The 21,169-nt window shown below is 42.3% G+C and overlaps 2 protein-coding genes across 8 annotated transcripts in view; both read left to right on the forward strand.

Moving 5' to 3' along the window:
• N4BP2L2 (NEDD4 binding protein 2 like 2) overlaps positions 1–8,109 on the forward strand; it is a 34,134-nt gene extending 26,025 nt beyond the window's left edge. For 6 of the 7 annotated variants that reach the window (XM_061628434.1, XM_061628437.1, XM_061628436.1 and 3 more), the window contains 4 exons: positions 1,421–1,506; positions 1,754–1,799; positions 4,575–4,752; positions 7,922–8,109. In XM_061628434.1, coding sequence (XP_061484418.1) covers positions 1,421–1,506; positions 1,754–1,799; positions 4,575–4,648 — 206 coding nt within the window. In that variant the 3' untranslated portion in view covers positions 4,649–4,752; positions 7,922–8,109. Of the gene's footprint in view, positions 1–1,420; positions 1,507–1,753; positions 1,800–4,574; positions 4,753–7,921 lie in introns of those variants that run through there. The other variant, XM_061628438.1, reaches the window with a different exon arrangement.
• A 4,899-nt stretch (positions 8,110–13,008) lies between these two features.
• N4BP2L1 (NEDD4 binding protein 2 like 1) overlaps positions 13,009–21,169 on the forward strand; it is a 29,955-nt gene continuing 21,794 nt past the window's right edge. Inside the window, exon 1 of the mRNA XM_061628439.1 lies at positions 13,009–13,401. Within this exon, the coding sequence (XP_061484423.1) occupies positions 13,250–13,401 (152 nt within the window). The 5' untranslated portion in view covers positions 13,009–13,249. The remainder of the gene's footprint in view (positions 13,402–21,169) is intronic.

The following is a 21,169-nucleotide window of genomic DNA, read 5'->3' on the forward strand; positions in this document are numbered from 1 at the left end:
TGTGGTTACAGATTACCTAGGCCTTTTATTTTCCATTTACTCTCAGCCACCTTAATTCTCCTTACAAAAATCCTGCTTTCATTCTCCGCATAATATGAAGGTTCACTTATTCTCAGTCTTTTGTAGCTTCTGAGACATTCACAACTGCCTGACCCCACAAATTCATCACCTAGCATGTGTAGCTATTTTCAGCATTTACTTCCCACCGTACTCCAGGAAAATCCCCCCCACACACTCCCTATTAATGTTTCTCCCTGTAATTGTATGAAAATTATCCATGTCAAGGTCCAAGTCTATACGTCCATAGCAAACCACCAATGCTATCCCAACAGTGTCCTTTATGGTATCCTTATCTGAAGATAACATAAGAACAGCTTGCTGGCTCAGACCAAAGGTCCATTGACTTCTGCATTCTTCCAGATGTCACTGGGAATCTTATAGCCCTTTCCAGGTACTTCTGGTACATGGAGGTATCTTGCATCTGAATATGGAGATTTTGTTTAGTTGTTATGGGCTACAAAGCCTATCCATGAATTTGTCTAAGGCTTTATAAAAGCCGTCTAAACCAGTAGCCATGGACACATCTGGTGGCAGTGTAATATGTTAAGTATACGTTGTATAAGGAAGGAAGGGGATATAGCTCAGATGCACTGGATGCAGGAGACCCCAGGTTCAGTCCCCAGGCATCCCTATCCTAAATTTATCTCGGTAATAGGTGCTGGAATAGACCTCTGCCTCCTGCTGCCAAGTAAACAAAATTGGGCTGGATGGACCAAGGGCCTGCATCAATATGAAGCTGCTCAATATGTGTGCATGAAAAATGTGGTTATTTGCCAATACAAATTCTGTTTTATACATTATTTCATTCTCTGTTTGATCACTTGCAAGTATACAGTAACACCCACCCTTTTTCTGGCCTGAATTGTGCATTTCCATCTATGCAGACACTTCTGTTGTCCATATAACTGTTATCTGGGCTCCTACTGGGAGGAAGGGCGGGATATAAATTTAATAAATAATAATAATATGGCTTTGTATGTTCATAAATTAACAACTGCAACATCCAAATGATAACTGCACGTGTGAATGAACAATTGCTTGATCTAGCCCCACATATTGAATTCTCAGACTTCTCAAACAATTATTTTTAATGGAATGAGGGCACACTTCATTAGGTATTATCAAGTTGTGAGAAATCGAGATATTTATGCAGGTGTGAGTCAGCTATGGAATATCTGTGTTTTGCATGCTCAGGTTGTGACAGCAATTCTAGTGTTAACTAAATGACTGGCATGCTTCTGAGACTTTTTCTAGATGCAGTCAAAAGATTGCCATGCATTAAATTTAAATTATACTTTGCTCTTTGCGTTTTTCAGACTGAGTAAGTCAAATAACCACTGTGCAAAATCTTGTTTTGTAGACACTTTATTACCAGATGATTATGTAGTTTCCCTTGATTGGGCCACATCAAAGGAGATTTATTTACAGTGGAAGACATCTGTGGAGGTATGGATGTTATTTCTCTTGTTGCCTTGCCACAAGGATTATATTAATAACTTTTTTTCATAATAGTAGCTCCACAGCAATTGGATAAAACCAAAATAAGCAGTGAAAGAGCATGCACTGCTGCTTCATTCTGTCAGCAATAGCTGTATTTTCTTGATAGGCTATTGCCCTCTAGAAAAAGGAAGTTTATGTTTTCTTGTGGCTGGAAGAAACAAAGGAGTCACATAAAATCCCTTTTTGTTTTTAGAAGAAACAGAACAATATTGTGTCAAAAGAAAACAGTTCCTTACCGGGTGAGTAGTCTCCTGTTTTTTAAATGGGGGGGTGGGGGGAAATTCAGATTGCTGAATTATTACTAGATGCAAAGTATTTTCTGTGTAGTTCAGGAGTATTATTGTGCTCAGATGTTTGTCTTGCTTTTGCATCTGCTGACTGACTGGAATAGAAATGTTTTTTTTTACTTTCTTATTTGATATGAGGTGTAAAGTGGGAAGGCCTCTTTGTTTTGTGCTGCTGATCTTGGAAAATGCCGTTGCTTCTTACCTCCTCGATGGCAATTTATGTATAGGCAGAAAATAAATGATCTGTTGAAAGGCATTAGTAGCAATGTCAGGGGAAGGAGGAATGTTTCATGCTGGCTGTCCACTCTGTCTTGCAAACATCACTTTAGGTCTACCCTTTAACCTGCTGCATGTAGCGTAGGAGCTTAGTTCAAAATAGTTCCACTTCTGTCTGCCAGCTGCATATTGTTTGTATAGGAAAGTTGTAAATAACCCAGGAGAGACACCTATGCAGCCCAAGTGTGGCAAGTAAGACTAACTGAGGTCAATGGGATTATATGTAGGTAAATTTATGTAACTGCACTTTTAGGGAAAGACTCATCAAATTTATGATTTTCATCAAACATTCCTTTCCAAATGATATTTTTCCTGCACAGGTTACAGATCCTGTCACTTATGGCATTATTTTCAGACAATTGTATATAGCTTTATGGACGTTCCCTTCAAGTATGAGCACAACTTTCTGACCAATGTTATCCTCACAAAGACCTAGGATAACTATTAATTTTTCTTTCATTATGATACTGTTGATGTGGAGATCTCTAGATTCAATTTTTTTTTAGAGTGACAATACCTAGGAAAAACCAGCATGTTCATCAACAATATTTGTCAGCGATATTTGTATCTCCTTCTGGAGAAAACTAAAACCTTGCATTTCTCATAATTAATTCTTAGAAGTTCGTCAACACAAAAGGAGGCACGTTCTCTTAGTAGGTGATGTAAGCCCACCTGCGTTTGAGATAACAGGGCAATGTCGTCTGAATACAATAAACATGTTAAGTGTTTGTTTGCCAGAACTGGGGGATGGGAGTTTACTGTTGACAGGCGTTTTGTCAGCGAGTTGATATAGATAATTTCCCCACTTCTGTCCAATTGTTCTTCGTGCTCAGAGGTTACGATTTTGCAATACTTACTGGCAGACTCAGATTCCCGGACCACTAACAAGGTTGCTTCATTCTGCATAGCTGCTATGGCTCGCAGGAGGGATTTAATGAGTTGTGCACTAGATTAAGGTACCAGCTAGCTCAGTATGTGGACTTAGTTAACAATGTCCCTGTATTGTGATGATAATGTATTGGATTCTGTGTTCTCTGATACCCAGAGGTCTTGTAACTATAATTGCTGGTCTTGGACCATAATAAAGATTTTACTTACTTACAACAATATTTGTGCAAATATGCATGCCCATATTTGCATCCGTCCATATGCTTTCATCTGCGGTATGCAGCTGGTAGCCAAAAGTGAAACATTTGGCCCAGTGTGCTGCTAAGCTCCTGCTCCAATGTGCCCCCCATTCTCCTGCATCTCACTGCAGTCTACTGGGCACAAACTTTTATCTGAAAGCAGTAGAAGAAAATGCAATCAGCCGGACCCTGAAAAAAGGTACCCATCACTGTGCCATCTGCACTGATCCCAGAAACACCACTGTCAAATCAAATACTGCAATTTTCTTCCACGTTGTGCCTTTGAGGCCACTGTTTGCGTGCCTACTTTAATCAATTGTTATGACATCACCCAGTGTTTAACTGGACACAGCACATAGTTAAGCTATGGAATTCATTACCACAAGATGTGGCGACAACCACCAACTTGAAAAAGGAAACTAGACAGATTCGTAGGGGACAAATCATGAGTTCCAGGATCAGAAGCAGCATGCCTCTGAATGCCATATCCTGCTTGTATGTTTCCCAGAGGTCGCTGACTGACCACCTGCAGGGTCTCTGCTGCAAAGGGAGTCTACAAGGGAGAAAGCCTTCATGGTGGTGGCCCCCTAGTTGCAGAATACTTTCCCTAGAGAGGCTTGCGTGGTGCCCACATTAATGTATTTTCAGTGCCGGGCAAGGACCTTTGTATTCTCCCAGGCTTTACATTTTTTAATGGCATAGTATCATTTTAACAGCTTATATCCATGTTAATTATTTGACTCTCTGCTATTATGTTGTAGACACCTGCAGAGAGCAGGTTTGAAGTGGAGTTCAATGCCACTTGCTGCTTTGCCAGTTACTATCTCCCTCCTACCCCCTTTGGGTCAACTTTGACAGGTGGGTGCTTCCACCCACCTATCAGTGACTTGATATAATGACATAAAATGATTGAAAGGTGATTGCCCCCGTCCACCTATCACAGTTAGCCCATGGAAGGGGATCTGGCCTGTCGAGGCAAAAAGGTTCTCCACACCTGTGTTACGGTGATTAATGTGTTTTGCCCCATGAACTGCTTAACTCTTTAACTAATCCCTGCTCTAGAGGCTTAGAAATCATGTATCTTCTACTGAGTAGTACAGGAACCTAGAGCTGTCTGGAAGTTTGGATTAGGATCTCTGCTGTAGAAATAAAAGGGAAATATTGCATCCATGTGTAGTCAGCCAGGATTGCATACAGTAAGTTGATGATGTGTGCTGAGAACCAGCAACAGTTCTAGTAGTCGGGAACAAGGATGCTGATGACTAGGTAGAGATGAAGCCATGTATGATCCAGTTTCAGGCTGCTTGTGTTGCTTTCTTTCTAGCTGGTGCAGCTATCCTAGATGTTTCAAATAGAGATGGTCAAGAGAGACAAGAATCTTCTGAAGACATCCCATAAATGCATTTGGAAGAAGCATAATTGCTTTGACAATTAATCCAAGCATCAGTGGCCTATTCTGAATGGTTGTCTAAAAATTAAATATCAACATTTTATGCAGAAAGGTAACAATTCTCAATATGGAATTTATTTATACATGCGCACGTACATGCCCACACATACACACGAGAATCTATTTCCAATCTGTGTTTTGATTTTCTGGCTTACTGTAGGCATTAATATTTTTGTGCATGAATATCCATAGATTGGAGACTATAGATTGATATATAGCAGCTTTTGTATTTTTCTCCCCAGCTGTTGAGAGTGATTTTTTGGAGTGGGATGAGAAATGTCATAGGAGGGGCAGATAGTAAAAGAAACGACTTGCTTCACTTAAATAGGAAAGATTTATTACAGTTTAAATACTGATGGTATGTAACTTTTGTCAGATGTTTGATTGCGTCTGAGAACAGTTTTACACATTACGAAAAAATATGAGAAGAGTGTGCAAGACTTGCAGATCACATGATCTCCCTGAGGGTGAGATTTCCCCCCCCCATTTCCTTTAAATTTTGCATGTACATATGCCAAGTGTGCTTAGATTTGCAGGTCCCAGCTATGTGGGACATCCCACATAGAACACTGTGCAGAAAGTTAAAAAATATGTTTAACTGCACATGAACAAATCATTGTTAATCTTTTCATGTGGAGGGGTTGTTGGCATTTACAGAACACCATGGATTTTCACAAAGCCATAATTCCTTAAAATGTTTACTTCCTCTTTAGACAATATTGCAGTCTAGGTGAAAAGTTTCTGGTGACTTACCATCTTGTTGAAAAGGCATTTTGGCTTAGCTTTATCTTTGACTCATTTCTCTTCTATGTTTCCCATATTTAGTCTGTAGCAAAGTTGTGTTGCTCCTCCCTTTACAACATTGCAAAAATACAGACCTTCCTTTCTGTCTCCTTAGCATAACAATGGTCCATGCCCTGGTCGTCTATCACCTAGAATTACCCAATCTCCTTCTTTAGTTTTCAGTTGTGTTAGCTTGGTCCCTCCTGTCTGTTCACCACTCGACTGCCAAAAGCACTCACCACTCTCATCGTCATCACATGGTGCCTGCCCCTCCTTAGACTTCTACACTGGTTTCCTGTTTACTTCTGGATCCAGCACAAGCTCCTTGTCCTTGGCTTCAAAGCCCTGCATAGCCGTGTTCCCTTATCTCTCTCCATTCTTATGACTTGACACATCCCTGTCCATGACCTTGCTTCTCCAGTTTCACCATCCTCACGCTCACCTATCTGAATATCTCCTGCTTCATCTAACTACTCCACTCTTGTTTGCTTGCTTGCTGCCTTGTATGCTTGGAACTGCCTCCCTGAGCACCTGCATGTTGTTACCTCCCTTGCTTCCTTCAAGTTTCTCTCTCAAACTTACTTTTTTCATGAAGCCTTTGCACAACCTCCTAGTTCCAGTATTCCTAACTATATCTCAGCTTGTAACTCAGCCTAACAATTGGATATTGCTTCCCTGTCTACCTTTGCCTCCATTTTGCTCCCCTTCCTTTGTTTCCTTTCTACTGAATTTTAGATAGTAAGCTACTTGGGGCAGGGACCTCTTAGCCTCTTTAAAGCACTATGGACACAGATGGCACCATGTTAATAATAAAATTATTGTCCCTGACCCTGAATCCAAAGAGAGGCTGCAGTCAAGCTTGCATAAGCTCCTGGCTGGGTAAAGGGGCATAAAAGACCAGCAGCCCTTGGTCAGCAAGTCTGCTGACAGGGTTGCCACTGAAGGGGTGAATCCAAAGGGAACTGTCACTTATGGAGTCCCAAGGGCTAGGGCACTACCCCATTTCTATTTTTTCCAGTCTAGAGGAGTTGGATAGTGAGGAGAGTGTAAGGCACATGTGTAGCCTCCTGCACAGGGTGAGAGCCTCTGCAGTGAACTGTATGATAGGAGAGAGTCACCAGATGCCTTCAGAGAGAGAGTCTGCATCTGGCAGAAGGCTGACTGGCCCTCTGAGTGTGAGATGGGGGGGAGTAGATGTGTCCAGTGTGAAAGGTACAGGGAGGGTCTGGTGTAGTTTGTTTATTTATTTATTTGATTTATATCCCACCCTATCTCCCAGTAGGAGCCCAGGACAGCAATTCATAGTTCTGTTAATACTGTTCCCAATTATCTCAGAAGCCAACTGGGATAAGTGGTTCTGGTACCTTTTGTTGGTGGATGGTGGTTGTTTATATAATTTGTTTAGGAGAAGGATGCTACCCATTTCAATGATCATGGACAGAGGGAGGTATAGCCATTAGGAAATCCATGCGCTGGTAAGCCCCAGGCTGGATTACATTTAATGTCCTGTATGTGTGGCTGCCCTTGAGGTTGGTCCAGAAGCTGCAGCTGGTGCAAAATATGACAGTGTGACTGCTTACTGGGGTAGAACATCACCCACACGTTACCCTGCTGCTGAAAGAATTGCAGTGGCTGCCCATTAGTTACTGGGCTAGGTTCAAGTTGCTGGTTTTGGTGTATAAAACCCTGTATAGCTTGGGACCAGGATACCTGAAATATCATCTTACTCTTTATATACCCAGTTGATCACTGCACTCTGCAGGTGAGGCCCTCCTGCAGTTACCTTCTTATCAGGACATCCATTCTGCACAACATAGGAAGTGGATCATTAATGTTGTGGCACCTACCCTTTGGAATTCACTCCCCTTAAATATTAGACAGGCGCCCTCTCTGTTGTTTTTTTGGTGCCTATTTTGAAGACCTTCCTCTTTCAACAAGTCTTTTAAGTAGAGACTTTATCCCAGTCTGCAGCTTCGTTGGAATTGTTTTAAGATGTTTTAAATATATATTGGTATTTGGTTTTTAAATTTTTTAAAGATGCTTTGTTTTAAAGATGTTTTGTACATTTTTATTGTTTTATTGCTTGTTAGCCACCCCATGCTGGAAGGAAGGGCAGGATAAAATATTAATAATAAATAAAAATATTCAGTGTGCAAAATAAAAATTTTCTGTGTGGAGAAGTGAAGCTTGCCATTTGGCAAACAGATATTGGGATATATGAACTCTCTCCCAACAAAAAGAAAGAATACTTCAAACCCCCCCCCAAAAAAAAACAACAACCCAGAGTGGCCAGTCTGAGCTAATTACAAACATTATCACTATATAGGTGCATATTTCATATTCTGACTGGATGTGACAATTGTAAAACTTTAATTGGCATGAGTAGGCTCGATTTTGGTTTGATACTTCAAAATTTATTTTTAAATTTTGTATTACAGAATTTGCTCAATTTCCGCTTTGCCATGGATGGACTCCAGTTAAATCAGCTCTAGTTAAATGACAACAACGAGGGTGAGGAGAATGTGAATTCTAAAGGTTGTTGAATCCACAACCTGTAGTCACGCTGCTGCTTTCTATCTATATAGCCTTTGTATTTTGTTTTGAAATAAAATGAAGCTTTGAATAATGTTTTGTCATTTTCATTATGAGAAACAATTTGACGTCTGTGTTGCTTTACCTGTTTGCCTCGTGTATTTGTGGCATAAACAAACAGAGCAAAGGTGGTCAGATTATTATTATTTATATTTATCAGTTGTTTTATACAATAAAAAACTCAAAGCAACTTGACAAGATAAAATCAATACATAAAAGCAATTTAAAACCAGAAAAATTTAAAACAATGAACAATACAAAATACATAAAATGCTCATCCAGCAGGACAAGTCATACCCATTCTACTAAAAATTGATCGCCACTGTAGGAGGCAGCTTAATTAGCCAAAGGCCTTGGCCTGATATATAGACTGACAAGGATGGTGCCAGGCGTGTCTCCCTGGGGAGAGCATGCCACAGACGGGCGGGGAGGGGGAACCACTGAAAAGTCCCGTCCTCAGGTGAAGCCCATAGAGAAGGCCTTCTGATGAAGACCGCAGGGTCATGAGTAAAGAAGCTGCTAAATAAGACTTGTACAACATCAAGGATTAGGACAGTGCAAGAAATTGTGCCGCCTGAGTAACCCCTGCCGCTTCTCGCCTCTCTTATTACTTTTCCTTGGTGCTGGCTCTCCCCCTCCCCCACTCTAGGAAGGGCCACCTGGGTACTTCCTCAGAGTGAAATGAAGCATTCTGGGAGAGGTGGCTGGGAGAGCACTTGCACTGCCGCTGCAGTTTCTCATGGCAGCTAGAAATACTCTTTAAAGTTTTTTTTTAAGTATATGGTATGTATGTACTGCCTTCAAGTAGATTCCAACTTATGGCGACCCTATGAATAGGGTTTTCATGAGGCTGAGAGGCAGTGACTGGCCCAAGGTCACCCAGTGAGCTTCATGGCTATGTGGGGATTTGAATCCTGGTCTCCCAGGTTGTAGTCCAACACCTTAACCACTACACCACACTGGTAAGTGCCCCTGGGGTGTGTAGGTTTGCCACACCTGCCACCTGAGACAATGATCTCGCATTATGAAAGGGCCAACTCTGATGCCTATACGCTTGTGGACACACATGCACACAACATTCACACACAGAACTTTCAAGCCTGATTTTATGCAAGTCTAGTTAGAAGGAAGTCCCGCTATGTTTAGTTCAGTTTCCTTCCAGGCAAGTGTGCATAGGAACACAGCCTTAAGGGCAAACTGCATACTTGCAACAAAGGCCTAGGCTTTTTTAAAACATAAAAAAGCCACATGTAGGCATAGTTTTAAGTGCAAGGATTGTGCATTCTTAACCCTTTCCTTGGTAGCAGTTTTCCCACTCAAAATCAGCCCTAACTGTTCTGTCTTCCTCAGCAAAGATGCATATTTACTATACATCTTGCACTATATATTTACTCTATATCTGAAGTCGGGGGGAGCAGTTGGGGGGTGATCTTCAATGGAAAAATGGTTGGCAATAACAGGACACCCCCCATTGCTGTCCTCTAGCTCATCATTGCAATTTTAAACTTTTAAAATTGGAGCTTTGTTGCACGCATTTATATGCAGCATGCACTTTGTCCATTAACATCAGTGCTTCAGGCACTAACATTTAGGTCAGGGGTAGTTAATATGTGGCCTTCCAGAACTTGTTGGACTCCAGCTCTCATCATTCCTGACCGTTAGCTATGCTGGCTGGGGCTCACAGGAGTCAGGTTTCCAGATGTTGTTGGATTCCATCGGTTAACAATCCCTGATCTAGTTTATGCTTATCTAGATTATACAGGAATCAGAGAACAGATCGCATTTGTCTTGGTGCTAAAGAGTCTTAAAGAGTCATAGAGGGATGTCAACTTTCAGAGGAATAGCTGTGCTATATTTCAGTGGTGGATCTGTCCAGACAACCATTCACTCTCTTAGGCCATTTCTATCACCCTCCTAAACTTGTTGTATCCTCCTACCCTGCAGCTAGGCAGCTGGCATCACAGTCATACTGACATACTTGAAATTAAATGTGCCGTTTTTGCCTTAAAGATGGATTGGCTCGTCCTCAATTTTAAATTTGTCTTTGAGCTCACCTCTTGCTGTTTTTAGCAGATCCAGATTCTTTTTTAAGAAGTTGAGAAACTGCACAGATCATGCTAATATTCATTTACACCTGCAGCTTAGCTTTCACAAAGCTACCTCTAACTCAACCTCTTTCTGTCCTTGGTCCACAGTTGTGCCATTAAACTGAATTCTCTCACAGCAGGCATTAGATATAGGAATGGAAAATGCAAAAGAGACCAGTTTCTTCATTTGGTTGCCACTGTCCTCTGGCATTCATCTGAAAACCTCCACTCATCTCTGATCTATTCTCTGCTCCTTGGAGACAATGTCTTCCCTGGTTTGTTGTAAAACGCAGTAGTTATCATACAGACTCTTAATCTCAATTCTGAGTGTATAGTGTTCTCTAAATCTGTTTTCCATCACTGTGAAATTAGAACACTGACATTTTTTTAAAACGTGATGTTTCAATATCATATGATTTCTCCAGGTAGTCAATGTCTTACTTGCTTCTTCTCTGAATTGTCTATTGTCAGCTGGAGAGACACTGCTCAAAATGACTTGGACTTATTTTACATAGAATTTGTCCACTCTTCTCTCCAGTTTTGAAATGAGACCTTCCATGACATTATGGTGTTTTGTGCAGGTGATATTGTTACTGTACATTCCAGTTTCTTCACAGCATCCTGAAAGGTGCCCATTAGGTAGTGCAGAAAGTAAACATAGAGAGATTTGTGTTCTTCCTCTCTGAACAGTGACCACACAACCTTCACACCTTCTTTCCCCCTCTGCCAAGTAGTATGTTCTCAATGCTGGCCAATACTATAGATCCATTCAATAGCAAGTAAGAGACAGTGACGTTTTTGGTATGTGCAAAACCACGTCTTTGTATTGTATTTCATTTCTACAAACAAAAAAAGGGCATGAGATACTCTACCCTCTTAGTTGAAAAGGAAAACTCACTGTATACTTTGCAGACAAGTGCTTCTATGTTACAACCCAAAGCATTAATCCTTTGTTTGAGGCAACTGTATATCATATGACATTTGCATCTCAAGTGTATAAGGTGGTCATTCAGCTATTTTATTTCCGATACACTGACCTGTGTTTTCCCAAATATAAAGAGGCATTTACAGACACATAAGAAGACAAGCTATTTATGTTGAGATGATTCTTCTGTACAGGGCTGGTGCAAGGCGTGAGGGGGTTCTTGGGCACTAACACCCTCCCATGGGCTTAAATAGGCCTGGCTGCCCCACCTCCTGTGTTGTCATGTCAACAAGCTAGCACACTGCATGCACACACCTTCACATGTGCTGATGTGGCAACACCCAAGGGGGGGCGGTTTGTCTGGAAGGGTGGAGCTTCTGCTCCGCAATCCATGCCATCAGGTTGAGGTGTAATTTGTGGTGCATGCCAACTGCTTGCCCCAAGCTGCAAATACCCCGTAACCTGACACTGGTGCAGATTGCGGAGCTCCCCCCTCTCAGTTCCAGCCTATAGATCTAGGCAGGGGCCCTTCTGAGCCCCAGGGTTCCTTAAACCTATGCCCAACCTGGCCACCCACTGGCCCCGGAGCTGTTCCTGTAGAATGTTGGAGATACATGTCACAATTGCTTCACTTAATCTCATCATTTTAAAAACCAAGCAAGCCATCCTTAATTGTCTGTCACAGAAAAGTAATACAAAGTTACTGGGAATAATTTTCTGTCCCTAAGTGGAGGTGTCAGATCCAACTGAAACAAAACTGTGCAGCATTCAAGTCCTTAAGCAAAAGTTCTAGTGATCTTGGTTTTGCTGCCAAATTATTTTTTGTCATGCTGGTTGCTTTTGTCCATCCACAAGAATTTTATTTTTTTGCAAGTGCAGAATCACTTCTTCGAATCACAATAATCACACTATTCTTGGAAGCATTCTGCTTGCACAGCCTTGGCTTTCATAATTTAAATGGCTGGAAATACTTCGTAAACCTGCCCCACTTCAGCTACTGTCACCAGATTTTCTTTGGATAAATCTCCTTTGATAAAAAATGATGAGACTTGTGGCATTCATTTCTGTTGCTGCATGCTTTGCCACAGAGATAGGAAACTGCTCTTGAGTTTGAGATTATTCTAGTGTACCTAGTGTACCCCCTTTCATTTTAAAGGAAATTACTAGGAAAACATTTGTTGGAGAAATAAATGAATCCCCAGAGCTAGGAATCTGAATGAATGCTAAAGCTGCTTCTCTCTGACTCTCCTTGTCTGTCTCAGCATCTCTAACTCCATGTTGCAACATATACCCTGAACTGTTTTGCTTGGTTAGGTTTCCCACCCTAACTTTTATCTCCTGCATCTTCCCATCCAGACCTCTTGACTCCTATGTAACCAGTTTACCTTCTCCATCCCCCCAAAGTGGGCCAAATCAACAACCTCCTGTAGGTGTGGCCTTTTCTGACAGGCTCAGCTGATGGCCAGGCAGGAGTACCTTGCACATGCACCCACTCAGTCAGTGAGAGGCAGGAATGGTGGCTTGCTAGCTCTCCAGGCTTGGCCTCAGGAGATTCCTAGAGACTCCAGGCCAAACCTGGAGAGTTGGCAACCCAAGCTGCTCCTCGTCCATAATGGGCAATGAGCGCTTCTTGCTGCAGGAAATATTTTCTATCTCGTTAGGGTAGGGCAGACACTGCCTTCGCGCCAAGACACTGCACTAAAGGCTACATTTCTATTTTCACTTTTTTGGGAGTGGACTGCAAGGCTCACAAAGAAACACAGTTTGAGCAAACATTGCACAGACCAGTAGGAGCAACGGCCTTGCGGTGGCCTTTGGCTTTGCGCACGTTTTGCTTATTAAATGAGGGTGGTGGAGATTATTGCCTTGCAAGGCAAACACCCGTCATTTCTAGTGTCCCACTTTCCGGGGTGTACCTTGAGTCAGCTGCAGCCAGGCTCCGCCCTGAGAGCGGCTTCCTCGACGGGGCCTGTGTCAACCGAAGAGGGAAAGACGGTCCTGCTTGTGCCACCTCCGCCGGAGCGGAGGGAGCCGGCTCCGCCCGTCCCAGTCACGAGGCGAGGAGCAGTGTAAACACACAGTAGTTGACGGCTGCCGCGGCCGCGGGTGGGGAGGCGTTGACAGCTGTTACTGCAGGACCTCTTTGTCGTCGTTCCTCCACTATGGAGGATAGTCTGGTCCGCGCTTTCGGTGACCTGAGCCTCCAGCAGCAGCCCCGTGGCCAAGGCAGGGGGGACTCTCGCAGGCGCCGCTTCAGCAAAAGCCTCTACTTGCTCCGAGGCCTCCCCGGCTCCGGGAAAAGTACCCTAGCCAGGTAAACGTCCCTCTCTACCCACATAAGGCAGCCTTTTTCTTTTTTAATAGGAGCATGTCTTCAGCGCTGAATCTTTAAATAGGTGATGGGGCTGAAGTCTTTGTGGAAATGGCATTTTGTAACCTGGACGTCCTGCTCCTGTCTGAGAGAGGTCGGGGTCGACTCATCGCCCAGCAGGCACTCGGCACATGTTCAGAGGCTCTGTTGGTTTACACCGGTTCCAAGGTTAAGTCCTGGGACCGGCATTCAAAAACAAGTTATGGGATGGAGCCCTGGCTTAAACAAAGCGCTTCGGGCTCCATATTGATGGAGAGGAAGATGAGGAGAGGGAAAGGGTTATCAACTTTCTTTCTAATAGGGCTCCTGCGCCTTTAACTTATTACCATGACACTGTGTCACCGGATTGGGAAAAGCTTTATCTGTTGCTGCGGGGCTGTTAAAAGCATAGGAGCACGCCTGGAGTGGTAATGAGAGGCCGTGTGGTGTAGTGGTTAGAGTGTTGGACTAAGAGCTGGGAGACGGGTTCAAATCCCTACTCAGGCATGAAGTTTGCTGGGTGACCTACCTCACAGGGTTGTTGTGAGCCTAACCTACCTCACAGGGTTGTTGTGAGGATAAAATCGGGAGGGGGAGAACCATGTTTGTATGCCACCTTGAGCACCTTGTAGGAAAGTTGAGATATAAATGTAACAATAAATAAATAAAAAAATGGTAGGTGGTCTAGAGAGAACTCCAAAGTACATCAGGAAAGCAACAAGAGAATCTCGAGAATTGGTGGTGGGTGGATGCCTGCTGCTGTTGCTGCCACTGGCATCACAGCTGTTCCTGTTCAGAGATGAATTCTTTTTCTCAGCAGCCGCTGTAGCGGTTTTACAGCAGCAGTGACAATTTTCTTTTTTTAATTTCTCAGCCCTTCCTTCTCCACTTCTGCCTCTATCAGCTTAATAGTAGTTGGTACCAAGTGCTAGTAATTATATCTACAGAATATCTCTTTGTAAACATGTACTTGCTTGGTACATTTTCCTGCCACTTAGGGGATTTTATTTATTTTAATTATTTTATTTATATCCCGCCCTTCCTCCCAGCAAGAGTCCTTTTACATATATCACATTTTATATTACTACTTCCTGTCAGGAATTTCCCAATATTTATGGTGCCTTGGCTCAGCATGATTCTGAGAAAATCAAATACTTTGGAGGGCAGGCACGGTTGTATTGAAAGCACAAAAACTCCCTTGATTTTATTGACTCTAGATTTCACCCTCTGTTGTCATTATGCTATGATCATAGAAGTAAAGAACTTTTGATTGCCTTAAGGATTAGCTGCTTTGTTTTCTTTGTGATGCCCCACATTTTAAATACAGGATTTGAGTAGAATCAGCACCAGAAACTTATAAATCAGTATAATATATTTCCTGATGGCTTAAAGTAGTATAAACTATTTCCTCATAGCTTCCACCAGGGTTGCATGATTTATCATCTATCAGCGCCGCCCCCAAGCAAGTAATGTGACCTCCCAGGCAGGCAGCAAAAACACACATGGCTCTTTGGGCTACATTTGGCTTCGTAAGTCCCAGGTTGGGCACGCAGGACTGCTTTATGCCTCAAAAATGGTAAAATGAAATAGGACACCAGTGCCCACAGCAAGTTTGATAACATTTATATCCTTTCATGCACTAAAGTTAAATTGAGCTGAACTGGATTATGATGCTGAAATACCTGTTAGTCGTTTCCAAGCACTGGTCTTGTTATGCTGTCTTTGAGGAGTATACAGTTTCCAACAAGGGTTGGTTCTTGTGACGACTCCTGTGTTTTTATGTGAACCTTAGGTAGAGCTTATTTTTATTGTGCGCCCTCTGTGCAAGTCAGTAGTTTTATAAACAAACAGTGAGTTCTAAACTGAATTTTCCCCTGCTTCCTTCTACCTCTGTACTGTGAGTGATGTCACTAAATGGCACCCTGCTGTTGGTGAGGATATAGAGACAGTGCCTACGGATTACTGTACTCTTGTAAGTATGGCTACTGCAAAGAAGCAATATGGAAAAACTGAAACTTTATAGGACACGAGAAGAAAAAATATACCATGTTGCTATGTTCCATATGCAACAAGGGTGGGGAACCTTGTGGCCCTCCAGATGTTGTTGGACCTACCTCCCACCGATATGGTCCATGGTCAGGGATGATGGGAGTTGTAGTCTGCCACCCTGGGCGCCTACTGGGAGGAAGGGTGGAATATAAATTTAATAAATAAATAAAATAATAAATAGTCTGTTAACATCTGGAGGGCCACAGGCTCCCCACTCCAATATACCATGTGGCCTATTGCTTAGGTTGCCTCCAGACTGTCAGTATTTTGTGGAAGGAATACAAGCTTATTCTGGAAATTTCAGTGTGTGCAATTAAAGTGGATTAAAGGGCACAGTTGGGTGCAACAAACCTACCTGCTGCTATTATTATTTTCATTTATTACCCATTCTTCACCCTGAGGTCCCAGGGCGGGTTACAACAATTTAAAGTACAACCTTACAAACAATTTTAAAACAACTTACAATCACGACAATAGAAAATAGACTTTTTGTGGTTAGGAAAGTGATGGGTGAATGCACTGAAAAGTGTGGGATAATTGAATGATGATTGGGAAGATATAACCACTGGGCAAACAAATCAGGGTTAATGCTCATTTTCATGTAACGAAATAAGAACAAATGCTCAACAAAGCCCTGTCATAGTCTAACTTCTGGTTAACCATTGAGTAAGCAAATCTGGATTAATATCGATAAACAGGTTGTCTGGAGGGGTCCATAAATATGAAAGGAATCATGCTGTGCTCTTTTCATATCACCATTACCAATCAGTGTTGTTTAGTAAGACACAATGAATTGAATTCAGGCTATACAACAGGAATTGAAAACTTTTTCCTCCAGGTATTGGTTTACAGCTCCCATTGCCCCCGACCCCTGACCGTGCCACATGGGGCTGATGGAAGTTGTAGTCCAACAACTTCTGAAGGGCCATCCCTGCTATTAGGCAGAAAAAAATTCCAGTGTAGCAAGACAATTGTGAATGTAAACAGCTATCATTACCCTTATACTAGTGAATTCTGTTGTTGTTGTTGTTGTTATGTGCCTTCAAGTCGATTACGACTTATGGTGACCCTATGAATCAGTGACCTCGAAGAGCATCTGTCGTGAACTGCCCTGTTCAGATCCTGTAAGTTCAGGTCTGTGGCTTCCTTTATGGAATCAATCCATCTCTTGTTTGGCCTGCCTCTTTTTCTACTCCCTGCTGTTTTTCCCAGCATTATTGTCTTTTCTAGTGAATCATGTCTTCTCATGATGTGTCCAAAGTATTATAACCTCAGTTTCATCATTTTAGCTTCTAGTGATAGTTCTGGTTTAATTTGTTCTAACACCCAATTATTTGTCTTTTTCGCAGTCCATGGTATGCACAAAGCTCTCCTCCAACACTACATTTCAAACCAGTTGATTTTTCTCTTATCCGCTTTTTTCACTGTCCAACTTTCACATCCATACATGGAGATAGGGAATACCATGGTCTGAATGATCCCCACTTTAGTGTTCAGTGATACATCTTTGCATTTGAGGACCTTTTCTAGTTCTGTCATAACTGCCCTCCTCAGTCCTAGCCTTCTTCTGATTTCTTGACTATTATCTCCATTTTGGTTAATGACTGTGCCAAGGTATTGATAATCCTTGACAAGCTTAATTTATTTATTTATTTATTTATTTATTTGTTCCATTTTTAAACCGCCCATAGCAAGTAGCTCTCTGGGCGGTGTACAAAAAGATTAAAATACAAAATATTACAATAAATAAACAGCAAACAAAAAGATTTAAAATTATAACATTAAACGCTTAAAATGCCTGGGAGCATAGCCAGGTCTTAACCTGGCGCCGAAAAGATAGAAGCGTCGGCGCCAGGCATACTACTTCGGGGAGGCTGTTCCACAGTTCGGAGGCCACTACAGAAAAGGCCCTAGATCGAGTAACTGTCCTCTAGGCTTCCTGATGGGTTGGTACCCAGAGGAGGGCCTTAGATGCTGAGCGAAGTGACCGGGTCGGTTCATAGCGGGAGAGGCGTCCTCGTTGTCAACTTTAAAGTTACATACATCTTCTGTTGTCATTACTTTAGTCTTGTTGACGTTCAGCTGTAGTCCTGCTTTTGTGCTTTCCTCTTTAACTTTCATCATCATTTGTTTCAAATCATTACTGGTTTCTGCTAGTATGGTATCATCTGCATATCTTAAATTATTGATATTTCTCCCTCCAATTTTCACACCTCCTTCATCTTGGTCCAATCCTGCTTTCCATATATGTTCTGCATACAGATTAAATAAATAGGGTGATAAAATACACCCCTGTCTCACACCCTTTCCGATGGGGAACCAATCGGTTTCTCCATATTCTGTCCTTATGGTAGCCTCTTGTCCAGAGTATAGGTTGCGCATCAGGACAATCAGGTGCTGTGGCACCCCCATTTCTTTTAAAGCATTCCACAGTTTTTCATGATTACACAGTCAAAGGCTTTGCTGTAATCTATAAAGCACAGGGTGATTTTCTTCTGAAATTCCTTGCTCTGTTCCATTATCCAACGTATGTTTGTGATATGATCTCTGGTGCCTCTTCCCTTTCTAAATCCAGCTTGGACTTCTGGCATTTCTCGCTCCATATATGGTAAGAGCCTTTGTTGTAGAATCTTGAGTGTTACTTTACTTGCATGGGATATTCAGGCAATAGTTCGATAATTACTGCATTCCCTGGGATCCCCTTTCTTTGGAATTGGGATGTATATTGAACGCTTCCAGTCTGTGGGCCATTGTTTAGTTTTCCATATTTCTTGACAAATTTTTCTCAAAATTTGGACAGATTCAGTCTCAGTAGCTTGTAGAAACTCTATTGGTATGCCATCTGTTCCTGGGGATTTGTTTCTTCCAAGTATTTTAAGAGCAGTTTTTACCTCACATTCTAAAATGTCTGGTTCTTCATCATATGGTTCCTCCGTGAATGAATCTGTCATCCTGTCATCTCTTTTACAGAGTTCTTCAGTGTATTGCTTCCATCTTCCTTTTATTTCATCTCGGTCAGTCACTGTGTTCCCCTGTTGATTATTCAACATCCCTACTCTTGGTTTAAATTTCCCTTTCATTTCTCTGATCTTTTGGAATAGGGCTCTTGTTCTTCCCTTTTATCCAGTTCAGTTCTGAGGACAATTTCATGTGCTGGTTCCTACCCTTAAAACCCTAAAGAATTAAGTAACTGAATAACTGATGAGCACCTTTTCACTTGTGAACCTACCAGAGTAAGGCTTTGAGAAGCCTTCTGTGTATTCCCTCTCTTTCAGAGCTGTGATGACCAGAGAAAGGGCCTTCTCAGTAGTGGCATGACGTTGGTGCCAGGTGAAGGTAGGATCTAGATCATTGTAGTTTTACATCTGGGATTTTTAATTTGCTGAAATGGTTTAAGTTTTGCTGTTTACAATGTCTTTTACTTGTACGCTACTCTGAAAATCTTGGGTTATAGAGTGGGAGAAAAATATTGTTAAATAATACATTTAGCAAATATGAGGCCTGAGATTTAAACCATTTTGCTACTGGCACAACCAACATTAAAGCCATTCAGACAGGCAACTACTAGATAAGGTTGTCAAGTCCAAACTCAATCATTCATTCATTGGCGATCACTCATGGCTGAGTAAGATTGTATTCCAAGATAAGGTCTTTAACATTGGGTCCGTAAGTAACTGTGGAGACCAATTCTGGATCCACACAGCCTCCCACAGTGAGGACATAGGTTTCCAGGTGGATGATGGTCGCGATGAGGATTTGTTTGACGTGCCTCCAGCTTAGCTCGTTTGTCCCGTTCGCTCTGTATTTATGTTTCTTCAAAGTCCACAGCACTTTTGATAATAGCCAATCTCCATTTGGGATGTTCATGGCCCAAGACTTCCCAGTTCTCGATGTTCATGTTACATTTTTTTAGATTAGCTTTAAGAACATCTTTAAACCTCTTTTGCTGTCCACCGATGTTCCGTTTTCCATCCTTAAGTTGGGAGTAAAGTAGCTGCTTTGGAAGACGGTGATCAGGCATTGGAACAACATGGCCAGTCCAGCAAAGTTGATGTTGAAGGATCATTGTTTCAACACGGGTAGTCTTTGCTTCTTCTAAAATGCTAACATTACTCCATCTGTCTTCCCAAGTAATTTGCAGGATTTTCCGGAGGCAGCATTGGTGGAATCTCTCAAGAAGTTGGGAGTGGCGTTTATAAATGGTCCACGTTTCACAGGCGTACAGTAAGGTCGGTAGTACAATGGCTTTGTAAATAAGCATTTTGGTCTCCCTGCGAATATTCCAATCCTGGAACACTCTACACTTCATTCGGGAGAATGCAGCACTCGCAGAGCTCAGATGATGTTGAATTTCAGCATCGATGTCAGCTTTTACAGAGAGATGGCTGCCAAGATAGGGGAAGTGATCAACGTTCTCCAGCATCACACCATTAAGCTGGATTGATGGTGCTACAGAGGGACTGGTTTGCACCTGTTGATGAAGCACTTTGGTTTTTTTATATTAAGTGAGAGCCCAAGCTTTCCATATGCTTCTGCGAAGACATTTAGGATAGTTTGAAGATCTTTCTCTGAATGTGCAGAGACTACATTATCATCGGCATATTGAAGTTGTACGACAGAGGTTGACATTACCTTACTTTTTGCTTTCAGCCTACTGAGATTAAAAAGCTTTCCATCTGTTCAATATATGATTTCCACACCAGTAGGAAGTTTCCCCTCGATAAGGTGTAGAATCATAGCAATGATTTCTTCCTTCAGTTGTCCTCCTGCTCTTCGAGTTTCTTGGAGTGCTGCTATGTCGATATTAAAATGTCTCAACTCCCTCACAATGATGGCAGTTCTGCGTTCAGGACGTTCACTATCTATATTGTCCAGCAATGTCCGTATATTCCGTGTTCCAAAATTCAGTTGTCTTTTGCAACCGCTAAGTGATGACCCCACTGGACACGGTAATCCAGTCAGGGAGAGAGATGAGGCAGACTATGTTTAGGGCACCTTTTCTAGCCCCCTCCCCATACAGGGTGAGCAGAGTGGATCCTGAATAGGACTGCTCAGTCGTGGATAAAGCTGCCGAACTACTCAACTGCCTCGGTCCTTGAGCCAGGACGACTAAGTCTGTATCCAGCACCCATGTGCAGGTCCATGACTAGGGGCTTCTGGATTTCACAGTCCTGCCCCCGTCGCCATTTGCCAATCGCCATGGGACTTTTGGTTTGGTTTGGTTGGAAGACGCCTGTGCGTGAATTTGTTTTATGTGGGGAGATTGGCGCACGACGATCAACACACAATCTTAACAGAAAAAGGCTTTGATCCAATAGCATGGATACCACGATGATTGGAAGTCTTTTATCTGCTGCAGCCTTCATCCGCCTTCACAGCTGTTGTAACGTGCACATTGTTATCCTCCGCCTGTTCTGCCGTTGAGGACTTTCTTGGATCGTTCTTTGTCTGGTTCCTCTCCCTTGACCTTACTGCCATGGGTGACCCTGCTGGGAGTACATGACTCCTGACGGCATCGCTCACAGGGTTCATTGGAACACGCAAGCCCACTCACCACTACTATGATCTGAAAACTGCAGTAGTACTCCCTGAATATAAATCAATTGCAAATACTGTTGTGAGAAGGAACAACAGTAGAAAAATTACTAGGCAGATTTTGGTAAGGTTGGCATGAATTTGTCAA

This window comes from Rhineura floridana, chromosome 5 (genome assembly GCF_030035675.1).
Source record: "Rhineura floridana isolate rRhiFlo1 chromosome 5, rRhiFlo1.hap2, whole genome shotgun sequence".
Taxonomy (NCBI): domain Eukaryota; kingdom Metazoa; phylum Chordata; class Lepidosauria; order Squamata; family Rhineuridae; genus Rhineura; species Rhineura floridana.